At 39.0% G+C, this 21857-nt stretch overlaps 1 protein-coding gene and 1 long non-coding RNA gene across 3 annotated transcripts; one reads left to right on the forward strand and one right to left on the reverse strand.

Annotated features, from left to right (window-relative positions):
* Window positions 1–1466: 1466 nt before the first annotated feature.
* Window positions 1467–5228, reverse strand: MRPL53 (mitochondrial ribosomal protein L53). Its single transcript, XM_027687481.1, has 3 exons — window positions 5096–5228; window positions 3674–3786; window positions 1467–2033 (listed from the first exon to the last, which is right to left on the reverse strand). The coding sequence occupies exons 1-3, from the start codon at window positions 5182–5184 to the stop codon at window positions 1906–1908; spliced, it is 330 nt and encodes a 109-aa protein (XP_027543282.1). The 5' UTR covers window positions 5185–5228; the 3' UTR covers window positions 1467–1905.
* LOC113969615 lies at window positions 5172–21589 on the forward strand. Of its 2 annotated transcripts, none has more exons than XR_003534912.1 (3): window positions 5172–5270; window positions 8294–8443; window positions 21308–21589. It is a non-coding gene; the product is annotated as an uncharacterized LOC113969615 (long non-coding RNA). The 2 variants fall into 2 exon arrangements; XR_003534911.1 differs by lacking the exon at window positions 21308–21589 and adding an exon at window positions 9271–10016.
* The last annotated feature ends 268 nt before the right edge of the window (window positions 21590–21857 follow it).

The raw sequence follows: 21857 nt of genomic DNA on the forward strand, positions 1-21857 counted from the left end.
AACAACAATCTTTTCTCCCTTTTCTATTCATAAATACAACCCCCAATCTTGGGCCAAAAGAAACACTACAGAAACTTAATTATTATTAATAATTAATTAAGTAACCCATTTTAGTCTTTAGGTACTTACAGATTTAACTATTTAAGACAGATCAAGTAAGAGTGTTTCACATTTAAACACAAGCTGAACAAACTGATGTACAAACTGTCAAAGGAAGAAAAAAAAAATCACAAAAATCATTGATATATTACAGTAAGAGAGCTTTTGTGCACATGAATACATGTTTAACTAGGGAAAGAATAATTCTGCAGTGTTTTTTCACTTGAATAATTCTCACTTTTCCTGCAGAGGTGCTTCAGGTAAAATCATACTATATGATGTTATTCTAAACTGGGAGGAAAAAACCCCAAATCAAACAGACAAACAAAAAACCTGTCCTTTGAACAGTCTTATTTATATTTGATCTACTTCTACAGTACTCTTCTATTTGTTGCAAACACATGGGAAACACCCTATGTCTTTAGCACAGCTCTCCAATATAACACATCACCTTGACTTGAGCAACCTAATGAAGAAGTAGCAAACAACCACCTTGCCTGTGCTATTTAAAATGATCTTCCTTTCAGAAAGGACAGTGTCCATTTAAAAATCTTGGCAAAAGTAAGGTAAAACTAGTTTCATATTTGTGTCCTAAATCTGCTGCCAAATTAACTTCGGAAATAAATGAACTAGTTTTAAAGAAGTCAGGTATCTGATTAACAACAGGTAGAACTAAATATTGACAAAAATATTGCAAACCTGAACTTCAAAGATAGCCCTTTCCTCTAATTATTGAAAAAACTAACTGACTTTTCCCTTTGAACTACAGGTTCTTGTTCCGAACAAGTCTCTGAACTTCCTAGTAGACACTTGTTTCTAAATAGAGACTAGTTTTCATGAGCCTTAAGATATTTTCGTGAACCTTGAGATACATTAATATAAGCATTTAAAAAAGTAGACAGTATCTTAGATTTAGCATTTTAAGAACTGCTTTTTCATGTGTCTTTTCTGAAACATTTGTAATGCTTTTTTTGAGGGGAAAAATATTTGCTGTAAGGCAATTGATGCTTTTGAGTGCTTTAAGATGTATTTCAAGGAAACAATACATCTGAAACAAGGTGGACCATATGGTCTGTCAATAATCATGTCAATAATCATGTTAGATATTTACTTCAGTAAATATCTAAAGTTAGTTAGTTACTTTTATACGGGATGAGTAGCTCTACTGTGTCTTGACAGTCCCATTACCTTGTTACTTTAATTGCTGAGCTATATTTAGAGTTAGCAGACTTCCCTTTTTCTTCAAAAAGACAGGAAGAAAATGGCAGGAGCTTAAAAACAGATGCATTATAAACACAGTATTACAAAATCCACTCTATTTGCAGCCTGCTGTCCCTCAGCTAAGTCAATGATGAATCCTTTGAAAGTTTTCTTCAAATTTTTACTAAATTTAATAGTTTTCAAAAAATAATAACCACTCTAATAATGTTTTGCACTACAACATAGAGAAACTTTGGAGGAAATAATGTCCAAAGATATCTGTCTTCATTGCAATATTAATTTAATAGCTAATGTGTATTATTCACACTGATATGCAAATACACGTGATATTAGTCCGACACACAGCTGCTCAGAGAGATCCAGTCATGCATCTTAAGCCACTCTGACCCACTGGTGTTAGATTTGTTGATCCACTATGTTCTTCAGGTAAAGACAGGGAACATTGGAAGGCTTCATTCTTCTGCATGTTAAACTGGTCAGTGTTTTGGCCATCTCTCTCAGATTTTCTTGCATAGGAGAAAAGCCTTCTGTGCAGTCTGCTGTTTTTAACACACGTAAATGCAAACACACTTGTTTTTCTGTTCTTCAGGGACTCTTCTTCTTGCTTTTCTGTTCTTCCTTAAGGTCTTTTGCATTACATCTGGACCCCAATGCTGTTAACATTTCTACCGTGGTCAAGTTGGCTCCCTTCATTATTAATCGATCTCCATCAGCTGTAAATGGAAAAAATCTTAAGAAATCACAAAGTCCAAGTCACAATCACTCTAGTGTGCAATTGTTTTGTATATATAAATCCAAATAACCTGTTCATCTTGTCTGATTAGAAAGTACTCTACTTACTCTGATTATGCACCACCACCAAACAAACAAATTAAACTGCACACATTACGCATTTAATTTTCATTTCTGAATTGCATTATTGAAAAATCTGAAAACATTTGTATAGGTATACCTATGGTAAGAACACATATTTGAATGGCTCATGCTATACCTCCAAAGCAGAAGGCACAGAAGGCATTGAAAGACCATTTCCACACATGGCTCAGCATTTTAGCAGCCTGTTGTCTACAGTCCATTTAACATACTTCTTTAGCCAAAACAACAAATTGGTTTACACAATCTGGTGGTTGTGATGGAAAAAAATAGAGAGCACTGGGATTTCCAAAATTCTGAAAGAATTTATTTTAAAATGGGCAAAAAGCAGTACAAGTATTGTACCCAAGTTAATTATTTATTTCTGCAAGATTTGCAAATACAAAAACCCATACCCAAACTCATATAATGCAATACCGTGCATGCCATCCAAGTTCCAGGCCCCATTTGCCAACTACAAGAGCTACAAACACTTCCCTGGAAAAAAATCAGCTCTTAGAAAAGTAAGAGTTCAGAGCTGTAGCTCTTGGCATAAGTGAAACAAACTGTTTTGGTTTTACACTGTGAAAAACATTGAGCTTTACTGCTTCAGACTTAATACATCAGATCACAGTTAGAGACAAGAATGGGAAAGACAAGCATGGGGGAGGGAGGAACAAGCAACATTAACATGAAATAAGTAGACTTTCCTAAGCAAAATAAATACCATTCAACACTTTTGACATTTCCACCAATTCACTAAATATATGGAAGTTTAAAGATAAGGGGGTAGCATGACTCAATAATAATGAAAACTTTAATGGGCTACATGACATATTGGTCTATTACAGCACAGCAGGAAAGAAGATGCAGCCAGAGAAAAGGACAAAAGCAGCTTAGAGCCATCTGTTCACAGCCTAGAATCTGGGCCGCCTCCAGAACTGCTGAAATTTCCACCATCAATTCCCTGCCTGCCCACTGTGCCCTCAAAGGAAACCAAGAAACTTGTTGTACACAATTGACCTCATTCTGCAAATCCATCTGCACACATGTGGCCTTACCCATATGAGCAGTTCCTTCAAACTGCAGAGGGAGTTACTCAGTTGCATAAGCAACTAAAGGTATTCAACTTTCTGTTTTCAAGACTGTGATACCTCCACCACAGGTAACATTCAAAAAAAATATAGAAACTGAACAGATTCTTACATCAAAACAGAGCTACATTTAGTTTCCTGGAATTGTACCTGTCTGCAAGGTCACATAAGTATGTGTCACTACACAACTACATTCAGCTCTAAAGTTAAGTCAGTTTTTGGATCCAAAATCCATCAGATCTAACTGTAGCACAGAGACATATATATACATTTATCTAGACATCAGGCTGTTAGTGACTCCCTCTTTCTTTTTATGGACGAGAGAAATAGTAAAAAAAAAATAGAGAACAGAATAACATTGTAACACAACTCAGGTCTTTTTTTTTAAAAAAAAACGAGCTCCTTACCAAACATGACATCTACAAGTGGTTCAGATCCATCATGTCTCACATCAGCAGTCACTTCACAGTTTCTATTAGTAGCTTGGATTTTTTTATGGTATATACATTGGAGAAATTTTCTGAAAATATATTTGAAAATATATTAAGTATGTGGTAGATAGCAATTAAAGTCAGTATATTTCTAAAACTGATTTGCATATCTTGACACTGCTGGGCAACAAAGTATAAACAAAATAGGATTTGTACTTAGTAATTTCAGACAGGAACTTCTTATATGAGAATCACTCTAAAAAATCCAAATGGATATTCCTTATATACTAACATGTAAAATGCAGATCAAAGAATTTTGTAAAACTTCAGTGTATACACCTTCTGTGTTTCTCTCAGCTGGGTTAGTAACAATAATGAAAAACAATCAGCAAAGTAATTTTCGTTTTTCTTTATAAGTCATTTGCTTGCCAATATTTTCTTGTTTGGGTTTGAGACAGCATTTATTTACTTGACATCATTGGTCTCCTGTAAAGTTCTGAAATGCATGACAGCTACTTGACGTTCTAGTGGCTTAAAGATATTCTAAATTAAACTGTGGCACTAAATTCATTTTAAAAGTACATGTGTCTGTAAAGTCATTGCAAGCCAACATTTTGCGACTGTTTGGTGCAGAACCCACATTACTCGAGAAGCACAATTCCTTACATTTCACCAACAGTTAATTACCCAGATAAAGGAGCAGCTGTTGCCTCCACTTTTTCCCATTACCAGCATTTGAAGGAGTTATTACATTCCCTACAGGATCAGCCACTCCAGGGCTTCTCCCTGGGTACTTTGGTAAAGCTCAGTGCACATATCCACATGCAAGGGCCTACATTCGGGCAGAGACCCTCCAAAAAGCACGGAATGAATCCTGTGTGCAGCCTGGTAACACTTACCATAAGCAGAACCCTACAACAAATCCCATTCTGAAACATCAAGGTTATGCCTAGACTGAGCTCCAAAAGCCTGATAAATGCAAGCCCTCAAAGACCAAGATCACGGAAGCCAAAGTGCAGCAGCTGTAGAAGTTTGGGAGAAGGAGGTTCTTCTCCTGAGAGGGAACAACAGGTGCTAGCATTTCCCTCACGGGGACCAGGACCTCTTACTCTTTACAGTGACAAGTCCCAGGGCACTGCTAGGACAGCAGGTTTTCCGGCTTCGCTTCGCACCTGCAGCTGCCTCCCCAGGGCACACATAATCCCTGCCTCCACCCCCAAAATAAAGAGAATTAAAGGCAAAAGGCCCAGCGTTCGTGCCTGCCGGGAAACGCGCAGAACCCGGGCGCCTGGAGGGCACAGGAAGGGCGTTTACAGACAGAGGAGCCCGGGCAGAGCACGGCCGGGAACGGGGACGGCCCCAGCCCCGGGGCCGGCGCTGCCCCCGCGGCCCCCTCACCTCGTGCTCTCCACGTTGGGCTCGAAGGGGCAGAACCGGACCACGATGCTCTTGACCGGCCGCAGCACCACGCTGATCTTGGACGCCATCTTCTCCCCGCCTCCTACTACAGCTCCCAGCAGCCCCCGCGAAGGCACGCACAATAATGGCGAGCGCGCTGCTGCCCCGTGGGCAGGTAGGAAATGTAGTCCCTGTCGCGGCCATGGGGCTGGGTCTCTGTGCCGGGCGGGCTCCCGGTCCTACGAGTCCCCTTTAATAACCCTCAGCGCTCGGCGCCGGGCTCCTCCCTAGCTGAGGAGGGAGCGGGACCACTTGACCGGTCTGTCCCAACCCTTCCGCTGACTCTGCAACACAGCAGACCGGAAAAAAAACCAGAAAGACCAAAAAAACGTAGTCATACTTTTACCATAAGATGACATAAAATGTCCCCTTGGGCTCTGCAGCAGAAGTAGCAGCCCCTGAGCTGGGAAGACTGGCACGCAGGAGGCAGAGAGTCTGGGGTAGCGCTCATGGGATGCTATGGTACATAGAGTCTTTAGACTGAAGAAGCAGGGCTGGCTTTGTTTTCCTTTATGTTGAATCCATCCTTATGACCTGGCAGCTTCTAATGTCTTCCAAAATGTAATTTGTTCAATACAATTGAATTGACAAGTATAGTCATAAAATCAGAGAATCATAGAATGGTTTGGGTTGGAAGGGACCTTAAATTTCATCTAGTTTCAACCCCCTTGCCATGGGCAGGGACACCTTCCAGTAGACTGGGTTGCTCAGAGGTCCATCCAGCCTGGTCTTGAACACTTCCAGGCATGGGGCATCCATAACCTCTCTGGACAACCTGTTCCAGTGCCGCACCACCCTCACAGAAAAGAATTTCTTCCTAATATCTAATCTAAACCTCTCTGTTCCAGTGTAATGCCATTCCCCTTTGTCCTGTCACTACACACTCTTGTGAAAAGTCCCTCACCAGCTTTCATACAGGCTTCCTTCGGGTACTGAAAGGCCACAGTAAGGTCTCCCCAGAGCCTTCTTTTCTCCGGTCTGAACCACCACAATTCTCTCAGCCTTTCCTTGTAGGAGAGTTTTGCCATCTGTCTGATCACCTTCATGTCTCTCCTCTGGATCCACTCTAACAGGTCAATGTCCTTCTTGTGCTGAGGACCCCAGAGCTGGATCCAGCACTCTGGGTGGGTTCTCACAAGAGCAAAGTAGAGGGGGAAGATAAGGAGCAATAGGGAGCTGCCAATGCAGCTAAAGATAAATTAGAGTCAGTATTCCACAGTATATCAAGCAGGAGAGAGAGCTGTGAGAGGCATTGCTACTGAAAGTGAACATGTCTGTTTGCTTGTTTGTTTGTTTGTGAGAGTTACGTCCAGCAGCTGCCTACCAGACCTTACACAAAGCTTGGAGAAGAGGAGGCTCAATGATTATCGCTACTGGAAGGAGGTTGTAGCCCAGTGGGGGGTTGGTCTCTTCTCCCAGGCAACAAGTGACAGGACATAGAGAGGACAGTCTCAAGCTTTATCGGGGGGGGGTGTCAGGTTGGACATTAGGAGGAATTTCTTCAGAATGGGTGATCAGACATTGAAATGGGCTGTCCGGGGAGGTGGTGGAGTCATTGTCCCTGGAGGTGTTTAAGGAAAGACTGGACATGGCACTTAGTTCCATGGTCTAGTTGACATAGTGGTGTTCGGTCAAAGGCTGGACTCGATGATATTCCAACCTAAATGATTCTGTGAATCTGTCTGGGTGACGGCGTCGTCGTGTGTTAGGGTGCCACTAGATGGCATGCACCTCCCTGGCAAGTGGCTCCATACACCGGGATCGCGGTGAGGGCTTGGGACACTGTTGAGTAAACTGAGGTGCGATGGCATTCAAACACACGTTATGAATTCCTGCGGAATAATCAATACAGATCCGTGCTCTCGACCTACAGGAATTGCATTAGATATCCAGCATCCCTTGGAATGCATAACCTATTTTTAGAAGCTTCTCTTTGTTTATTCTAAGTCCTCTTTCTTAAAAAAGAAAATCACACAGTCATTGGGTAAAACCATCCTCTTTGCTGAGATTTAGACAAGAAATTAACTAGCAAAACTAAGCACAGTGGAGTCGATATAGTTTTAATGTTAAAAGTTTTTATTCTCTTTGTAGATATAAATTTTATTTATTTATTTAAATGTATATAAAAAATAAAAACATTAAAACCTTTTATTTATATATATGTTTTGTATAATAGTCTTTCCTTATGGAAGAAATGTAAAAAATAAGTTACTGTGACATATCTTTTGAAAGACTTCACTGTAACCTACAAATAGCTGGTTTAAATAGAAATATTTCCTATTTATTAGGCTCAGATACAGGACCAGGTACATAGAATATTTTACATTTAAAATGCAAAAGTAACATGACATTTCAACCTATCTTTCTTTGTCATGACACGAAGAGCTCAATGTATTTCATTTAAAATTTCCATTGGCTTCTCCAGTGGCGCTGAAGAAATAACATCAGCAAAGGACGGGGGAAGAAAGAATGATCACTGATTTTTCTAAGGGGTCCATTCTCCACACTGTTGGTACTATGGCACTCACTGACTTAAAAATATGCATGGCAAAAACAGTGTTGTATTTGCTCTCATTGCATTTTGATAGTAATTTCATAAAGAATGTTTTGGTTACATTTTGCACAATTAAATGAAGAGAAAATTTTGTTTACTCCTTTTCATGCTTAGATCAGTTAACTTTTTGACTTCTATTGTTAGCACTAAAACTTGCATCTTTCCCTTCAAGCCATCTATTTGGTGTTATTGGAAACCATCTCTGCTTTTTCAAAGTAATTTTAAAATTTTTGAAGTCTGAGAGATTCCCAGTAACATGAAAGAACAGGTATCTGGTCACTGAAAGACTCTGTGTTCTATTTCACCTTTCAAAGAATAGCCTGTATCTGTGAAATGAAACCAAGTGTTCTTACTCATCCCTATGAATAGGAATATCTCTTCCTTGGATGCTATCCTACTGGCAACCAAGTCTTTCTGAACACTCACTCTACATGATAGATCAGTTTTAGCTGATGATAATTCTGGTGAGAATGTGAACTTTTATAGTTACTTAATTAAATAAATAAACTGCAAAGTGACACAGCTATTAAAAAAACCCAAACAAACAAATAAAAAACAAACCCATCTTCTTCCTTTAAACCCAGGTGGTGGTTAACCACAGGGGGTTGGACTACTCTCAGTTTACACCAGAGTAACTCCAACTGACCTCTGAAGCACAATATTTAAATGCCGTTCCAGGAAAGCTGATAATTTATCCATGAAATGCCTTGAATCAGTCTCTCCAGCTCCAGCACGTAATCTGGGAACTGTTAAATGTCTGCATTTGAGATTGTCTTCTGGGGACATCCTTGCGAATCTGAATGATTCGTGATTGTTATACCTTGTGATAATCATACACATTTCTAAAGCATAGTATCAGGAAGAAGCATAAAATAATATATTATTATAATGGAAAAAATTGTAGTATTCCTGTCACCAGGCTGATCTTTTTTATTATAAATACTGCCTCATCCCAAGTCTGTGGATTTTCATGTCATCAGTTTCACTGAAGTGTAGCCGCAAGCCCACAGATGATTTATATCTAACCCCCCTACACACAGCTAGGAAAAACTGAAGCTGTGTATTTACACTGTAGTTATGAAGACAGGCAGAAAAAAAGACTTTAGTAATAAATATACTAAGTCAATTTTCCTCTTTTCTCATTGATCATTCCGGATCTCTTAGATCCAGGGAGAACTCTTCTGCTTTTCCCCGTTTCTCACTTAATTGCTTTCTTTTTCTGTTATGTTTTCTGACTATAGAAAGGCCCACATATCAGAACTCTTGAAATCTAATTTCTCTATAGTTTGGGAATGTCTGCTTTTAGCATTTGGCTTCGGCTTTTCATTGCTCTTCAAACACTGCATGAGAGAGAGTTGTCAATGCTGCATTTCAGGTAAGGTGCAGCACCTCTGTGTGCTTATTTGGTTCTGAAGACTTGGATCATCTATGCCTGTCCTTGGCTGATTCCCTCTTCCACATCTTCATCCTTTTTTTGCTGAGTCTTTCACTGAGTCTTGTCACAAATGTCAATAGGCTTGAAATTTATCAGTCCAGGAATAAAATTTAATGCTGCCTTCAGGGCAGTAGCCAGCGCTGAGGAGAAGTGAGCCAACACAAAGTCAGCAGCCTGCCCGACTTGCACAGAGGTGATGCTTCCAGATGGCCACCCAGAAGAGGCTCTTTGAGAAAGAAGGTGCACTGTGCCTGACAGGAGAAGCAAATTATTTCTGGAAACAGAAAAACACTCTGACAATTGCAGTATCAGGAAGCATATCTTTGAAAGAGCAATGCACAGAGACGGTCAAGATCACAAAGGACTTGTAGGAAGTAATTATAAAATACTAGTGCCACATTGAAAGACATGTTGGAATGAATTCCCTACCATACTGGAGGAACACTAGTTATAGTCATAAAAATATAAACCAGTCTGTGTTTTATGTCTGGTTTTGTTTCTTCCTTTGAACTGAGTCTTCTTACACCATATGGCAGCTACTGAATTTTAAAAATATTTCCCCAAAGACAAGAACTCATAAAGGTCCTTCATTCTGTGAAAATTGTAGAAGTCAAGCATGGTTTTATACTAATAGTACTACCAATTTTGCATTTAATTTATAAACCAATTAATAGTTGTATGCTGTTAATGTGGTTTTCAAAAATAAAAATGAAAGTAAAAACAACCAGCAAAGGTGCCACTTCAAATGAGCTTAGTTTATAATTACTTCTGAAGTAGTAACTCTGCATATCAGTTCAGAAAAGCTTTTACAGGAGCGAATAAATAGATTCCCTAGTTGCTCTTTACTCCTCTGCAAACATGTATTTCTATTGCCTGAGGTTAACAACTGCCAGCAGAAATGTTTGCTAAAATAATAAGCAGCATTTAACTGGCTGAGAACATACTGTGCCAGTTCCTGACTTTCGTAACTTAATTTCTTGAGGATAATACTGAAGTTTTTCAAGCTACATCTTCATATGACATAGAGCAAAAGCTTTACTTCATCTATTTTTCTTCCCTGTCTAATAAATACTACATTAAATACATGCAGTTATCTTTTGGATTTTTATGTTGATTTAAAATATGCAGTTGCTTCCAAAGAAAGTTCATTATCATAATAGCAAATGAGCTGAAATGAATGGCAACAACCCAAGATAAGCACCCTAGTCCTTGAGGTGTGGAATCTGTTCTTGAAATGCCGGGTAGATTAAATGTGTGTATTTTTACTTTGAAGAACCTTGGACACAGTGGCTCACAGTCACAAGTATGCTCCCATTTGACAGATCTAAGCTTAACAGAATCATTGTCATAGTTTAAGATGGGATGGATTTTCAGAAGTGCAGGATTTGGGGAAAGCAGTTGTATTAGAATTTGATCTATATTTTCAAAGACTTCCTGAAGGTTTTTCTGTGCTTCGAATAACTTGTTATGGATTCTGAGGAGCTCAGCAGCATATTGACATTTGTACCACTTTGCTAAGGGCATGCTTCAGTGTTGTGAATATTGTAAGCAAAGCAGTTTGTTTTCACTGTCTTCTGCTAAGAATAGCCATGCCTATAGATCGATGTTTTAAATTATTAGTATTGTCAGCAAAGTATAGCAACACAATCAATTGAACATGGTGACCGGAGAAGGTAGTTTCTCTTTAATTTTTTCCATGTCAAGAACTTTCAACTGATATTCTACAAGCTTATTGATGAACCACTTTTAACTTCTATTTTATAGACTTCAAGGAGGTATCCAGGCATTGTACACATGTAAGTCATAGAATACCTACTTAACACAGATAGAAGTTGAAAACTTAAAGTGTCTAGTCAGCAAACATAAAGGAACTAGATATCAAAATACGGGATTTTTGTACGACTATTTTCTGTAACAAGTTTCATTTCATTTTATCTAATTATTAGCATAAGTAAAAGTTATCTCCTCAAGAGAGTAACTGTAAAGAATTTTTACCATATGAGTGACTAGAAGACTCTATTTCTTTAAACTTGAAAATGTATCGATGAAAATGCTAGTAAATTTAGTATTTTAATTCCAATACAAAGGTAGTTTGACTTGCTGAGAAGCCATGATAAAAATATTCTGGGTTGTAAATTTAAATATGCCACAAATCCTTAATGTGAAACTCATTTTACATTTGCAGTCCTATGTTCAGTTACATAAAAACCTCCACACCAAACCCCCTAGCAACTGGATCATGAATCTATTGGTCTTACATTGTACTAGAATAAGAGAGGCATGTTTGGTTAATAGCTTGCGCAGCACAGAAGAGTACGATTCTGGTGGTGTCTCACAAGAATTCCAGATGCAATGCAGTCAATTATATGCACTGACTTACTGCAGCAATTAATAGCATAAAGATCTGAGCCATTTTGAAGTGTTTGTCAGATATCTCCTTATGTGATTACAATAATAATGTAATATTTTCATTATTGTGTACTAATTGAAGTAAGCATGCCAGAAGATAGAGGAGAACAAATAAGATAATGCAAGAGTTGTTTGTTATACATACAGAAGCTACATTGTAGAAACAATAGGCAGCAGATGACAATTTAGATAGGTATTCCCAGGAAATTTATGTTACATAGATGAAATTAGGAATATGAAATGCCACATAAATAGCAAAACTGGTGAATTTTATTTAAGCATATATTGCCAGTTAATAAGGAAATTTCATCATTTCTCAAAGCGGTGGTTTTCAACCTGTGTGGCCTAAAGGTTCGTGAAGGAGTATTTTTAAAAAACATAATTCTTACTGTTGGCAGGCTTCCAGTCAGGATCAAGGAGTCTCAATCACTACTTAAACGTTGTGAGGGTCTACAAATCAGTAAAGACTTATCACAGTGGTGTAAGTGGTCACTGTTCGGCCCTGATGATAAGAGATAGCAGAGCATTGGTTGCTAGGCTTGTTCCAAGAGGTGAGATTTTCCAGACAGGGATTCTTAATGTTTTAAAAATATCAAGGATTCTTCCCCATATGAGTAAAACAAGAAGAAATAATCACAATTTTTGCCCAGTCTTGAATTACTGACAGCATATGTACATTTTACCCCTTTTGAACTACATCAACTAAGTTAAACATCTCAGAGCCCTTAGGATAACCAATTTGTTTCTTACCTTTATCCAATTTCTTGTGTGAAGTATATACATATTAAAGAGAGAATGTGTAAGTTAGAGATTTCAAACACTTGTGTTTAGTTTTGTGCATATAATGCTTTTGTTCACATATTGAAATTGCTGAATCAAATTTCACTTAGGTCAGTCATATTTCTCTCTCTAGTATTGATGGGTAAATATTACCCTGCTGAATCAAAAATACAAAACTAGAAATATTTGCAATGCATTTATTTTTATGCTGTTTTCCCATTTTTTTGATGAATGAGCAACGTATAGTGATAAGATATTAATAATGATAGTAATATATAGACATATATATTGTCTATATTTCAAATATAAAATATAGAAAAATATATAAAATATTTATTTTCCAAACATAATTTCTAGCAGTGAGAAAATTTGTCTCTTCTTATTGAGAAACTTAGTGAAAAGCAAACATTTGTGACCCAGTATTACCATACTAAGCTCTAGAGCTCTGCAGAAGTTCAAACAAATATTCAAGGAATAACCACTTTAAAAGGAAGGTAGAGAAGCTGTGAATTTAGCTACATTTAGTCAAACTCCATCATGTCTGCAATGAGGGAATACATTAATTTCCTGCCTACTGTAGTCCCTCCCAGCAAATCCATATCATCAAAGAGGACTAAAATATCAGTTTCCAAAGCATCTTTTTCTGGCAAAACACATCAATTCTGTATTGACTCCAGGTACAATAATACTGTGAGGTTTGGAGGACGCAAGCTGTCCTTGTATATGTGTCCCTTGTACAGCAGTAGCTGGGTTTATTAGCAATACTAAAATTAAGGTGATGTCTGACCATTTGTAGCCCAGTGCCATGCTACAGGCACAAAACAGGTTTGTCTCCACTAATACTACATTGTCCAAACTAGAAAGAGTGATGCTTTTGCTGTGACTGCACAGAAAGGAGCACATCATTTGAGAAAGGCAGCAGCACACAGCAAAGAGGCAACTGCCTGTGGCTTCTCACAGAATGCATTTACGACAGCAGACAGCTCCTGTGGAATAATTGTGATGAGCCAAAGGTCTCTGCTGCTGCACCCTGCGCTGCCCACAGTAGCTAACAATACTGCTCTGTCTTTTGTGGGCTTTCCCCTAAATGTCTGTAATCAAGTAGATTTCTTCTTCCAATCTTAGACAAACATATACATAACCTATTTCAGTTATTGATTTGTTCTATTTGGTAGCGACACGTTTAAGTTTTAAATCCTCTGTGCTTTTCACTGTCTTAATAAGCTGCTCCTGCCTCCCCCTTTCTGGGGGCTTTCGAGACATAGTCAATACCTATAAACTCTAAAGATGTGAAAGGAGGTTTCATGTCATTAAAGTGTTCCATCAGTGGAGATTTCTTTATTCCTTCTTGTGATTTGTGTCCACAATATCTGACCTTTAATATCGGTGTTGTCTCACTTATACATTGTGTGCCCCTAGGGAGTGTACTCAAGTATGTCACAGAACTTACTAGAGGACTTTTGCTTTATGTTATACATCTTCCTTATCCACTATCAGAGTATTCTTATCTGTTTACAGATTGTGCAATACCTCAATAAGTAAAATCAGTCTTCTAGAAGAACGGGTTCTGGGAAAATTGCTTATATTGCTTTCAGATATTGCTTCTCTACCAGATTTTTCACTGCATTTATGTCAATAATTCAATTTTTTACTCTTTAATGGTACAATTCCTCAGTAAAGACCAATTATCTTTGGGAATATCATAGCTGTCAGGCCTTTTTTTCCACTATACTTGTCATACCTGAGGTTCTGACTGTTGTATTGCTAAGGTTTCTGGAAACTGGGTTGTGGCTGAACCTCTTTCTCCCTCTTAGAGCACCTCCAAGAGGCTTAAAGGGGGTCATAAAATAAAAATGCAAGTGAAGGAACAGTTACCCAGCTTCCTAACCCTACACAGAGTCCCCATACTTAAAAATGTCAAGGGATTGTGGGCATGAGATGACAGTAGATTCCCAGGACACCCTATTGCTCCTTTGCAAGCCAGCTGTGCTGGCTTCAGCAGTCTCTCCTGGATCTCCTGCTGCTAAATATCAAGTTGACCCCATGTTAGCACAGCCTCCCTCTGCTCAGGGATGCAGCCCCAGCATAACAAATTGCGCTTGAACAGCTTGAGAGCTGCAGATGGCTTAAGAGCCCCAAAACTGCCACCCACCATCTAACGGTAGCCAGCAGTTTCCAAATTTGTTGTAAATCCTTGCAGCTAGTAACTACAAACATTTATCATTTTCACCATCTAAAGAAAATAGTCTGGTGCCTTCTCATCCTAGAAATGTGGGGAGGGCAGGTCAGAGAAGGCAACTACACCGAAAAGAGTCTCACAAAGACAGATAGGGCCAGAAAGAAGCTGTACTCAAAGAAATGCAAGTCTAAACCACTCTCCATTCTCTGTGTTGCTAAAATTTCATTTTACAAAGAGAAATGGCTGATCAGGACTCTGATCCTTTCCAGAAATCTGATGAAGCCACCACCAACCTTATTAAAACTACTAGGTTTTGAGTGACACTGCACAACCTTGCATAAAAATGCTCTATCAACATCGGGTTTAAATATATGCATAACTGGCTCCACATGACTTGAGAATGATCAAGTCCTTGAAGCAAAAATCAGGAAACTACATAAAGCGAAGTGCCATGGGAATGACAACATTTTATGTATTTATGAAACTTTTCCATTAGGAAAAGTTTGCCATTAGGAAAAGTAGTCAAACATGAAGCAGTCTTAGTCTGCTTTCATATAAGCACTTTTCAACAGAATTTGCACAACACAAGAGTATGCATGAAAATATATAACATCTAGATGAAATACAAAAGGGATATTAATCCCTTCGGTTGGTATCAGTACATTAAAGGGCTTGCTCTGCCCCCTTAGGAGATTGATATCATTTGAGCAGCACTGGTCAGCCAGTGCTTGAAACCTTGGCTGAAAAGTCTCATGCTTTGTTCTTTTGGTAACCATTCCAGAGAAAATCTGGATGTATTGAGGCTGAAAAATGTCCTTTTCAGCTCATTCAATTCAGTTCAGCTCATTCAGGTGGCATCTAATAAAGAGATGTCTCAGTTAGATAAGCACACATTAAAGTCTTTACATATTGTATCAATCAGAGAAACAAAATGAAGAGAAGTTGTTTGAAAACTGATGATTATTGTAGAAGTTAATACTGGTGCAGAAAAGAGAAGTGAGGAACTGCCAACCAAATTCTTGAGTGTAGAAACTACTGAAGTCAGGTAACCAATTACGACAGAGTAGGAAACAAATAAAAGCTCCCCCCCCAACAGTAATACCATATCATGTTAAATAATTTTCAGGAGTTTAATAATGAAAGATAAGTGACTGCAACATACTTGGAAATGCATTAGGTGGCCATGGACACCTAATATTCATTGCAACAGGGATCCAGGCTTATGCAGGGATGCACCCATCTAACCCACTGGTGTTCTGTGACAAAATGCAGCCCTGCCTGAGGTGGGCAATGGGGGGATGGCTCCCTGAATGAGCCTCTGAATCCATGGGAGCTGACTTCAAAGGATCACCATTTTGTTCAGCAAATGCATTTGGATCCATTCCTTTTCTGTTTTCCAGTGCTCGGGGAGTAATTATTCTGGGTAAATAAGGGAGAAAAGATTAATCCAAAACCTTCCCCCAAATATTCCCTGCATATTAAACATGTTTAGGCCTATTAACCTGTCTTTCTCTGTGCTTGTTTCTGGCACTGATCAGCTACAAAGCCTGTGCTCAGAGTCAGTGGTTCATTGCCATTAAATTTATCCAGGTGACATTGGTTCAAAATTCCTGTTGAAATTTCTGAATTCAACTCAATAAAACCTCATTAAAGCCAGAATAGCCTTTAAATTAATATGAATTTAGTACAAATTCCTTTAAAAATGCCGAATGCTACAGAAATGATGGCTGTATCTAATTGTGCCAGCACTTTGTGAAGCTCACTTATATGTTACAGGTAGGCAAGTCATATCAGATTTGCTTTAATGGATTTTCCCAGAAAGCATTTTCTCAAACTGGTGCACAGCTGAACAACCAGAGCTTGTGTAATTCTTCTCTTGTATGCTTCACAATGTCATTTTTTGGTCTTCTAAATGTGAGATTCCAACTGAAGAAACAGAGCATGTAATGCTGGCAATAGAAGCAAGTAATGTGAAATTCATACCTTACACCTGCTTTTCTATGCCTCTTAGGCTGTGCCAAAATGCTACTCTCCTCTTGGAAGCTAAGCAAATATCAGATGCCTTTCGTTTCCCAGACATGTATGCCACATGCCACAATGTGCTCCAAGTCTTATTTGCATTTGAAGAAGAAAGAATCAGTCTTTTGTGTGCTGTTATTGCAATCATTGCTGTTGCAAGGATATTCTTTTCCTGGCAGGTATAGATTGCTTAGTTGGTCCCATCCATCCAAGAATCTCTGTTTCTTTCTACATTATCATGCTGTTTGTAGGACTTGTGCTACCCTGATTTCTTTTCCTACTGTCCTTAACATATCTGACAATGATGAGAAAATGCAAGGTAAAAGGAATCCCACATTTCTTTTCTTTGCTCTATTTCTTGCTTTTTCTACTAGGTGCTGGCTGTTTTGCTCTGGGGGAACACTGACTTACAGAACTTCAGAAAGTCTTCTGTGCCTTAAACATGGCAAGCTACAGCCAGTGCTGTCTGTTTTAAGGACCCAGGTCTTCCCTATTATCTCCTAACTTCCCTGTTCCTTACAGCCCCAGGCAGCCTGGAAACATTCTTGACTAGACTGCTGACTTTGGATTTCTTTGATGGAAAATGAAGAATGATGGCAGGAGAAAACTCGCTGATCACAGTGACATCCCCCTCTCTGCCCTTCATTTTTACGAATGGGTTCATCTCTCTTTCTGTTGAACTCATCCAGAGGTTGAAAAGGATCCAAGTGAAAAAAGAACTGGTAGAGTGCTGATTCTGGACAGGATTCAGCTATCTGTGCATGGGTGCTTACTATTATTTAAGACAGTGGGTGCATCCTGCCTGTCCTCCAGCTGCCCACCTTATGGGAAGGTCCAGCTTTTCTTCTAACCCCCATGTTGTATCTGCCAGCCCATGAAGATGACCTGGATATCCCAAAGTACCTCCAAAGAATGTGTTAAGAAGTGCACTTACATTTTTGGATTCTGTAAGCATAGCAAATATTTTAATTTAATTCATTGGATGTGGGAATAAGTTTGGACTGATATCACAAAAAGCTCTCTTCAGTAAGGTTTTTACAACACAAGATTCTGATATTAGGAAACCAAACAGAATTCAGTCTCATTAAACATCTATCTGCCAAGATCTGCAAAAGAGGAAATGAAATAATATTTTAAAAAATTTTTGGTGTGTTTTTCAATCTTTCTTTGGAGTGTGGGGCTGTTTTGTGAGTAGGGATCAGCATACTCAGTAATAAATATTAAGGGAGATAGAATATGTATTAGTGTCATTACTGTTCGGGAAAGTCAGAAAATAACTGATAGTTTGCTTGTAAAATCTTTTCTTATATGGGAGAAAGAAAAGTCAGCAATAAATAATTTTAAGTGACGAATGCAACTTAGATTTGGAGGATTTTCTGGGAATATAGTTTACTTCCTCCCACTCCAACCTAACAAACAGAATGAAGGTAAACAAATGGCATCAGCCCCTGAGTTAGATTTTGGTGAAGGCAGTTGTTGACAAGTCAACCCTACTGTATTGCTAGAACTTAGCTGCTAGATGATGTTGGAATGGCTGGACTTGCTGTCAAATTATGTCATCTTACCGCTTGCCTTCCATGCCTTCCCAGTTAGATATAAAATCTATTATTTCCCTCTTACCTGCCTGGATGAATTTCATACTCTGTTATGAGAAAGTAAGATCTCCAGCTCCCAAACACAACCAAAAAGAACCTGTCTTTAACCTGCTTGGATAAAGCTCCATGAGCCAGCCTGGGTGACCATTCTGGCCATTTGTATGCACAAACAGCTCACTAAGGCAAGAGTTGTGTATAGCTCTGGAGCAGAGTGGGCTTCACCTGCAAGACAACTCCCAGCCAAAGACTCTCTTGTGACACACCCAGAGAGTTAACTACAGGGCTGTACTGTACCACATATGGTTTTGCTCTGCTGAATAAATCTACTAGTATTTCAATTCACACCAGTTTAGAATTTTTCAGAGGAGAACTTCAATTTCATGATGTTTCATTATTATATGGCACCAAAAAACATAGTTGGGAGATATGAAACAATACCGTGGGTGTTATAAAAGAAGAAATCATGGTACAGATTCAACAGGAAAAATAATGGGAGTTAACTACCCCTTGCCCCTTCGTAAGAAACACACTTCAGACTCCTTTGGCCTTTCAGGTTAAGCAACACAACAGATTCAATGCAGTGGTAGTAGTGAACAGGCTTGAAGAGTACAGAGAGAAGAAACACATCTTTCCCCATTGGACTACTCTCAACAAGATCTTGTTGGTTGCCACCACGAGAAGCTGTTATCTTGGGTCAAGGGTGCAGAAATGTCTTGATGTCCCTGGGAAATGCTGCCCTGCCCTGGGATGGCAGCCCTTAAACAGAGTAGAGCAGCTCCTGCCCGAAAACGTGTCCGCATTTACAGCTTCACAGTTCACAGCCTTCTTCATTCAGCTCTTATCCGGCAGTTTTTTGTTGTTATAACAAAGGGCTTTTGCGCTCTTTGGATTTAGCTAAACAATCAGATAATTTGATGAAGTACTCTAGGTGGAAACAGTACATTTTTTTTCCAACTGCACAGTTCATCATCATCAATTAATCAATTAATTAATGACGACTTAATCAATTAATGATGTTGTTGTTGATGATGATGATAATAATAGCAATAACTGGCCTGGTAATTTTTCTTTCTTCCTTAAATATGCTCAAATGAATGGTCCTTAGATAATTAGACTCCCAGGCTACTTATATGTGGATCACTCCGGTGGCTACTTCAGCCATTTGGAAGAATCACACAGCAGCTTCACACAGAGAGGGAAATAATATCAGCTTTGCTTTCCCCCAGGAAACAAACACAGATGTTGTCCACTTGAAACTAGTGTAATTTATCATTTCCTGTACACTACAAAACTGCTAGGTTCAATAAAAGGTAAAGGTGGAACACTGAAACAAATCTGGAAAACCTTAGATGATATGAAATAGAAATTTGTGCTGCAAGGGATATACAGAACAGGAATAGTTTTTATTGGTTCCGTGTCAGTATTTAAAACCAGAGTGACAGTGGTGGTGTACTGGTACTGCCTGGAAGGGGAAGTTATGTAGACAAAGGTAAAACCAGATATTTCTAATCTTTCCAGCTTGCATAAGAAAATCTTCAACAGACTGAACAATATTTGGATGAAAGACATTTAAAGAAACCCAGGAGACTTTGGCTGAATGTAATTGGCTATTTTCTGTTCATGGAGTGTTCATGCTTCCTTAAATTTATGTGAGAAGTACTAGTGCTGAACTGTTGAAATTTGAGTGATAAGATTTTGTTATAATTGATCAGATCTGTCCCAAGATATTCTCTGGCTGGGTCACTCACATATGAATGCAAATTTTCAATTACATACGTGCTCATGCCAACTGCTTTGGAATGCACTCTCTGTAAGCAGGTTAAGTTCTTCTCACTAAACCCCTGACTTCTGGAATGAAGGAGAGCACAAGAGGGATCCCTCAATATTTACAGCTTCCTTATATTTCATAGACTCATAGAACACCATGTTGGAAAGGACCTCAAGGATCATCTTATCCAAACTTCCTTGGCAAAAGCATGGTCTAAACAAGATGGCTCAGCACCCTGTCCAGCTGAATCTTAGAAGTGTCCAGTGTTGGGGAATCCACCATGTGGACATTCCAGTGGCTGATCATTCTCATTGAGAAAAATTTTCCTCATTTCCAGTTAAAGTCTCCTCAGGAATAACTTGTACCCATCACCCCTCATCTTTTGCATGTGACTCCCTGCAAAAAAAGGGGGTCTCCCTCTTCTTTGTAGCCACCTTTTAATTACTTGAAGATGGTGATAAGGTGTCCCTTAAGCCTTCTTTTTTCAAGGCTGAGCAAACTCAATTCTCTCAGCCTTTCCTCATGTGGCAGACTTCCCAGTCCTTTTCCTGGTGTGGCTGTCTGGCCACAGCTGAATTTGGGACATGGAGGGATCATGGAGGGGCTGTACTACGTAGAGTTCACTTTAGATCTGGACAGTAGCAAAGCAGTAATTGACAGATGTTAGTATTAGTGAAGCAGTAATAAAGTAAAAATGATTGTGTTATTCCTCTGTGCGGTTACCACCAGTCTGCTGTGAAATTATTTGGAGAAAATGCCCGCAAGTAAATAAGTCATTGCATCAGGGCACCTCAAGACCCCAAGCCTGTATGCTTTCAGTAACGCTGTCAAACTCATTTAATCCCACTGCATACAAAAGGAGTTCCTCCTGATTTATAGTTGGATAGACTACAGTAAAATCTGCACCTATTTTTTCCTGCTACTTACTTATATGCATTTTGAACTTTGATTTGAGGTTTTTAGCAAGAGGCTTACTGCCAAAGAGAAGCTGTGTTCTTCTCTGAGATGTGACAATGTCGTTCTCAGCCCAAACAGTGAAAATCAGGTCTCACACTGACACTTGAAGGTCTTGGTTTTAGAGACCTTTGCCTGGTATTTTCCAGCCATCATCACAAGCACATACAAAGAATTTGTCTTAGTCACTTGTAGGTTGGACTGGTGAATTTTTTTGTATTAAGCACCTCTAAGCAAGTAGTTCTTTGAGCAGCAGAACTAATGATATTATTTTCCAGAGGATTCCCTTGTGTTATAGATATAAAGGTATTTATCCAAGTATTTTCTGCACTTAAGGCAGATGTAACACCTCTCCTCAGTGTGGAGTCTCTAAATTAGTAAGGCTAAGAACAGCCTGTACCTTTCACCCGGCTGCTTATCTCCATGAAACTCATATGGATTTAAATCATTATATTTGAGGTGTGCTTCCAGCTGGCCACTGCATTCAGTAGAAAAAGATGGAGAATTATAGACAGACAGACCCCACATGAAGACAACAGAAGCATCAGAATCTCATTTCTAAATGAAAGTGAGTTAAAAATGTCACATAAGAAGAACTGCATTTTGCCTATTGTATGCAAGCATCAGAACTGCCCCAAAAATTCAAGATCAGACCTCAAGGCAGACACTCCCTATGCTGATGTTAACATGAGATAGCACAAATCCCTGTGTCTGCAGAACATTCTCCTTCCTTATCTGCGTTAAACAACTGTGATTTAGTGTGCAGTAATTTATCTCTGAATAAAGATGAAAAGTTGCAGTCAACTCCTTTTGATTGGAATTTTTGAAAGTGTGCAGAAACTGGCACATGTTACAGCTCTGACTTGTGCTTGAGGTGCAGTCAGGAAAAAATTCTTTGAATGAAATTTGGATTCTTAAGTATTGGATGTCAACCAGGACTTGAAAATACAGCTTGCTGCACCATTATAGTCCTGGTAATTAGGCTCCTGGTTACTCCAGAGCACCCTCA

Source organism: Neopelma chrysocephalum, unplaced genomic scaffold (genome assembly GCF_003984885.1).
Source record: "Neopelma chrysocephalum unplaced genomic scaffold, ASM398488v2 Primary Assembly neopelma1_22, whole genome shotgun sequence".
In the NCBI taxonomy this organism is placed as follows: Eukaryota; Metazoa; Chordata; class Aves; order Passeriformes; family Pipridae; genus Neopelma; species Neopelma chrysocephalum.